The sequence below is a fragment of the Palaemon carinicauda genome, chromosome 22, assembly GCF_036898095.1.
Source record: "Palaemon carinicauda isolate YSFRI2023 chromosome 22, ASM3689809v2, whole genome shotgun sequence".
In the NCBI taxonomy this organism is placed as follows: Eukaryota; Metazoa; Arthropoda; class Malacostraca; order Decapoda; family Palaemonidae; genus Palaemon; species Palaemon carinicauda.
The window spans coordinates 102,021,582-102,027,778 of NC_090746.1; the positions used below are offsets into that span (position 1 = coordinate 102,021,582).

At 47.1% G+C, this 6,197-nt stretch overlaps 1 protein-coding gene across 4 annotated transcripts in view; it reads left to right on the forward strand.

Annotated features, from left to right (window-relative positions):
• The window catches only part of Ccdc85 (coiled-coil domain-containing protein 85), an 84,418-nt gene extending 83,281 nt beyond the window's left edge, over positions 1 to 1,137 (forward strand). For all 4 annotated transcript variants that reach the window (XM_068346603.1, XM_068346602.1, XM_068346601.1 and 1 more), the window contains exon 7: positions 444 to 1,137. In XM_068346603.1, the coding sequence (XP_068202704.1) occupies positions 444 to 488 (45 nt within the window). In that variant the 3' untranslated portion in view covers positions 489 to 1,137. The remainder of the gene's footprint in view (positions 1 to 443) is intronic.
• Positions 1,138 to 6,197: the final 5,060 nt, after the last annotated feature.

Sequence of the window (6,197 nt, forward strand, 5' to 3'; positions counted from 1 at the left end):
AGGCAAAGGGAACATAAGTCATAATCAGAGAGAGGGATTCAATGCAGTACTATCTGGCCAGTCAAAGGACCCAATAACTCTGGCGATAGTATCTCAACGGGTGTCTGGTGGCCTGGCCAACCTACTACCTTCTAATGTTCAACCTTGTAAAGGGAAAAGCTTTCATGTTAATTAGCCAGCTAAAAGGGTTAAAGAAACATGAAAAGGGAAAGACAGAAATTAATGCATAATGGGCTGATTGGACGCTGCTACAAAAAGACTTCAGTACTTATTAAAGTTTAGTGCCCAAGATGCCTTGGAACCAGTTCCCTTCTTGAGGTGGAGCTTTGCTAATGATCACAAAACAAATTAAGATTTGGTCTCATATTCAGGGCTTAACCTTGCTAGTTTGGATAATGCATCTTATTCAAATGTTTGTCAAATTGCCATTTCTGTCCTTTCAGGTCGTCTGGAAGAAACTTGAAGAGGTGCCAAGCCAACACAGATGAACAACGTACCTGCAGACTGACAAGGGACACAGACGCGTACGGTAGTTAGTGGTATCGTTGAATTAGGACAAGCTATGCAAGTATTGTACCGTTTAGCAGTAGCTTGTAGATTTGTTAATTTTATATGACAACTATTTAGACTGTTATCTCTTGACTTACTCCTAGAATTAGAATGGTGCATCTTAAGGTGCCAAAGGTACAAAAATATTTTACAGTATCTATTTGTATACATTTTATACTGCTGCTATCATGAAAGTGTTTATTTTGATAGGAGACACATTACATTACTCATAGTGTAAATAATTTATATATTGTATATTGTAAATTTAGATGCTGGTTGTTTCGTATAATAGCATTATATTTAAGTAAATCATATTTCTTTGTATTGATGGTAAATATTCTATTAGATTTTTATACTCTCAATTAGGTTTGTATAGGCTTGTTGTTTTACTCGAGTAAAATTATAGGTGTAATTTTTAAGTTTTTTTCAAGCTGGAGTCAGTGACTCCTGCGGCATAGATTGTATTGGTATTTTATGTTATTTGTGTACAGCTAATAATGAATAGTATATGAAAACTCGTAAATGTAAAAAGGAATCGTCAACTTTTATTTTTATTTATAAAATACTTATTAAAATTTGTACATGTACTTTGGATTTTTTATTTTTCTTGAAGTCTTTCTCCACAATGAATTGACTGCATTCTGTTGCATAAATCATTGGCTGATGGTATGGAATTTATTGCTGTATGCATGTGTGAAAAATTATGGCTATCCAATATTCTAGCAGTCTTTAGATTTAAAATTTTTCAAAATTAACTATAATAGGATTCTTTGTGGTACTGAAAAGGATCCAGTACTGAGCTTTTTTAGATTACTGTCATTGTTCCAGCTTGAATCTGAAATTTTTCAATATTAAACTTACCCGATAATCATGATTCTGTCAACTCCGTTGCCCGACAGAATTCTATGGAGGGATACGCCAGCTATCACAATACTAGAAGGGGGTGTACTTACCAGCGCCACCTGTGGCCAGGTACTATAGTACTTCTTGTTGACACCTCCTCAATTTTTCCTCTGTCGTGCTTCCGGCAAGACGTTCTGGGATACGCTTATGATCTTGGAGTATTTTCACGGCTTTTGGTGAAGTATTTCTCTCAGATTTCGGCTGTCGCTTTACTGGAAAACTTCTATATTAGCTTAGATAGCTATTATTTAGTCCTGATTAACGGTTAACGATCTTTTGCTTGATTTTGAAACCCCACTTGGCTAACTCTTTTGATTCAAGATGTCTGACATTTCACAAGCCCCCACCCATAGACGATGTAGGTCTTGTAATAGGCGTATTCCGAAGGCCTCGGTAGATCCTCACACCGCTTGTTCTGACTGTAGGGAAAGGCCCTGTCAGTTAGAAGATCGATGTGAGGAATGCGCCGGACTTTCGGAACTTGATTTTGTCCGTCTTCTTAAGTATTCAACCAAGTTAGAGAGAGAGAGAGTTAGGAGGAGTTCTTCTCACTCTTCACTTTTTTCCTCACCTCATGATCCCCTACCTTTTCCTACCCCTGTAGTGGCTACCCCCGAACCTACTATTTGCCCTCAGCCTGATATGTCTGTTGTTTTGCGTGCCATTCAGGCCTTAGGTGACAAAGTAGAGTCAGTGGTTAGTGATCATAAGTCTCTTATGGCCGAAGTCAAGGAACTTAAGGTCAAGAGTGCAGTGGGTGGTATTAGTGCCAGTGCTGTGACGAGTGCTAGTGTCAGTGCAGTGCCAAGTGCTAGTGTCAGTGTCAGTGTGGTGCGTGAGGATACTTCTGTGCGTGCCAGTCGTCCTCCCAGTCCGGGACCTCTTGCAAGCTCCCAAGCCCAGGGGAGAAGCAATGTCGAAGGGCAAAAGGGTTCGGCAGGCCTTGATCGGCGCACAGAAGTATCCTCGGTGGTTGCGGGCGTGTCTTCCAGAGACCGTCACTCCCACCTGCAGACGATTGAGCCCGTCTTTTACTCGTCTGCTGATCAATTGTCAGGGAAGAAACGCTGGACTCAGGTCTCAAGACCACTCAAACGCAGAGTCCAGACCTCAAGAACTCAACCGGGCCGCAGTCATCAGTTGAATGCACTCCGCCTAAGAGGAGTAAGGTTCTGCCGCAACAGATCTCTGCTGTTAAGGCTTTACCTCAGCAGACCTTAGTGTCTGCCGACCCCAAGTTGACTCTACTGCAGTCCATGCAGTCACAACTTGCGGTCTTGATGCGTGAGTGTCAGGCTGAGAAGGTTACACCTCCTCCTGCGATCGCTCCGCCTGACCGCAGTACTGCCTGCCAGGCGTACGATGTTGAGGCTCCTCAGGATACCTTACCACGTTCTGAGTTTACTGTTTCCAGTGGTGTGCAGCTCCCTCCGCCTTCCTTAAGGCAACCTCAGCAATGGGAACAGGAAGCTTATACCTTACTTCCTCCGCTTCCACTTGCAGTTCCACCAGTGAGGCAACACTCTCTTGAGGTACAACAACCTCTCCCATCCATGAGTCAGCTCTCGCTGCAGCGAGCTCAACCCTCCTCAAGGCAAGCACCTCAACACCTTAGCCTTGCGCCTCAGGAACCTCAACTCGCGAGACAATTACTGCGTTCTGCGCAGCCACTACCTCATCGCTCACAGCTCACACCTCAGGAACCTCAACTCGTTCCTCAGGAACTTGCTACTGCGCATCCGCCATCCACTCAGCAAGCGCAACCCTTGAGTTCAGACACTCATGCCAGGAGTCAGCCTCCTCCACCCATGCGCCTACCTTCTGCTACTTCTTTTGATCAGCCTTTGCAGACTGAGCCTCAGGTGTTCCCTCAACAGAGTCTTGAAGAGGAAACCACAAATATTGTTGTTCCAGCTCGTACTGACTCTGCTGTTCAGCATACCTTACCGATCTCTTCGCTACACTCTGGTGATGAGGTGTCTGATGATGAGGCTGCACACCTGGATCCCTCATCAGACGTGGATGAATCCAAGTCTTCTCCACCTTCTATTGACTTTCGTAAGGTCTTGGCTCTTTTTAGGGAGGTATACCCAGACCACTTTGTCTCTGCTATCCCCCGCTCTCCGCCATCTGAGTTTTCGCTGGGCATGCAGCCAGCTAAGTCTACTTATACTAAGCTCGTCTTAGCAAGGTCCTCTAAGAGAGCGTTAAGGATTTTAGGGGAGTGGTTGCAGTCTAAGCAACAACTTGGAAAGACTTCGTTCATGTTTCCTCCGACTAAGCTCACTTCTAAAGCGGGCGTTTGGTATGCCATAGGAGAGGAACCAGGCTTGGGAGTACCTGCCTCTGCCCAGGCTGACTTCTCAAGTCTGGTAGACTCTCCTCGTAGAACAGCAATGAGGCGCTCTAAGGTTTGCTGGACCTTCTCAGACCTTGATCACTTCCTGAAGGGTGTTTTTAGAGCATTTGAGATGTTCAACTTCCTAGACTGGTGCCTGGGGGCCCTCAGCAAGAAGACCTCCCCTGCGGACAAGGATTCTGCCATTCTCTTAATGTCCTGCATGGATAAGGCCATTAGAGATGGATCTGGCGAGCTGGCTTCGATGTTTGTGTCAGGGGTTCTTAAGAAAAGGGAGCAGCTTTGTACCTTCCTTTCCTCCAGCATCACACCTTGTCAAAGGTCTCAACTCCTTTTCGCTCCGCTCTCGAAGTTCCTTTTTCCCGAAGAGCTTGTTAAGGACTTGTCTGCTGCCCTGATACAAAAGGACACACATGATCTTGTGGCCTCATCAGCTCGTAAGACTAAGGTTGCTACCTCAGTCCCCAGGACTTATCGCACACCAGTGGCTGATACTCCTGCTACGAGGTTCATACCGCCCTTTTGTGGTAGAGCCCCCAGCCGAGGAAGCTCCCGTCCAGACTCTTCCAGGAGCAAGTCTAGGAAAAGTTCCAAGGCTTCTAAAGGAAAAAACTGACTCTCCGCATCTCCAGACAGCAGTAGGAGCCAGACTCAAGATCTTCTGGCAAGCCTGGGAAAAGAGAGGTGCAGACGCCCAGTCTGTCAGTTGGCTGAGGGAAGGTTACAGGATACCATTCTGCCGCAAACCCCCTCTGACCACATCTCCCATCAACCTCTCTCCCAACTACAAAGAAGAGGACAAGAGGCTAGCGTTGCACCAGGAGGTGTCGCTCCTTGTACAGAAGAAGGCAGTGGTTATAGTCCGGGACCATCAATCCCCGGGCTTCTACAACCGTCTCTTTCTGGTGGCCAAGAAGACAGGAGGTTGGAGACCGGTGCTGGACGTCAGCGCGCTCAATGCGTATGTCACCAAGCAGACGTTCACGATGGAGACGACGAAGTCGGTCCTAGCAGCGGTCAGGCAGGAGGACTGGATGGTCTCGTTGGACCTGAAAGATGCCTACTTTCACGTTCCTATTCATCCAGACTCCCAACCTTTCCTGAGATTCGTTTTTGGAAAGGTTGTCTACCAATTCCAAGCCCTGTGTTTTGGCCTAAGCACAGCTCCTATGGTGTTTACGCATCTGATGAGGAATATAGCAAAATTCCTCCATTTATCGGACATCAGAGCCTCCCTTTACTTAGACGACTGGCTGTTGAGAGCCTCCACGAGTCGTCGCTGTCTGGAGAGTCTCAACTGGACTTTGGACTTAATCAAAGAACTGGGTCTGTTAGTCAACATAGAAAAGTCTCAGCTCATTCCCTCCCAATCCATTGTGTACCTGGGAATGGAGATTCGGAGTCAGGATTTTCTGGCTTTTCCATCGGCCCCAAGGATAAGCCAAGCCCTAGATTGCATCATGAGCATGCTGAAGAGGAGCAGTTGCTCGGTGAGACAGTGGATGAGTCTCACAGGGACCCTTTCATCGCTGGCCCTGTTCGTCGAGCTAGGGAGACTCCACCTCCGCCCTCTTCAATTCCATCTTGCAGCTCATTGGGACAAGGGTTTGACTCTCAAAGCAGTCTCTATCCCAGTCACCAAAGAGATGAAGACCACTCTCTTGTGGTGGAAGACCAATCTCCTTCTCAGGGAGGGCCTATCGTTGGCTATTCAGACCCCCAATCTTCATCTCTTCTCAGATGCATCGGACTCGGGCTGGGGTGCGACCTTGAACGGACAGGAATGCTCGGGAACGTGGAACGAGGAACAGGGAACGCTCCACATCAACTGCAAGGAGCTACTAGCAGTTCATTTAGCCCTGCTGAACTTCAAGTCCCTCCTGCTAGGCAAGGTGGTGGAGGTGAACTCAGACAACACCACAGCCTTGGCTTACATCTCCAAGCAAGGAGGGACCCATTCGAGGAGCCTATACGAGATCGCAAGGGACCTCCTCATTTGGTCAAGAAGTCAAAACCTCACTTTAGTCACGAGGTTCATTCAGGGCAACATGAACGTCTCAGCAGATCGCCTAAGCAGAAGGGATCAGGTCATTCCCACGGAATGGACCCTCCACAAGAGTGTGTGCAACAGACTTTGGACCTTGTGGGGTCAGCCTACCATAGATCTGTTTGCCACCTCCATGACCAAGAGACTTCCGCTGTACTGTTCCCCAGTTCCAGACCCAGCAGCAGTTCATGTGGATGCTTTTCTGCTGAACTGGTCCCATCTCGACCTTTACGCATTTCCACCGTTCAAGATAATAAACAAAGTCCTTCAGAAGTTCATCTCGCACGAAGGGACACGGCTGACGCTGGTTGCTCCCCTTTGGCCTGCAAGAGAATGGTT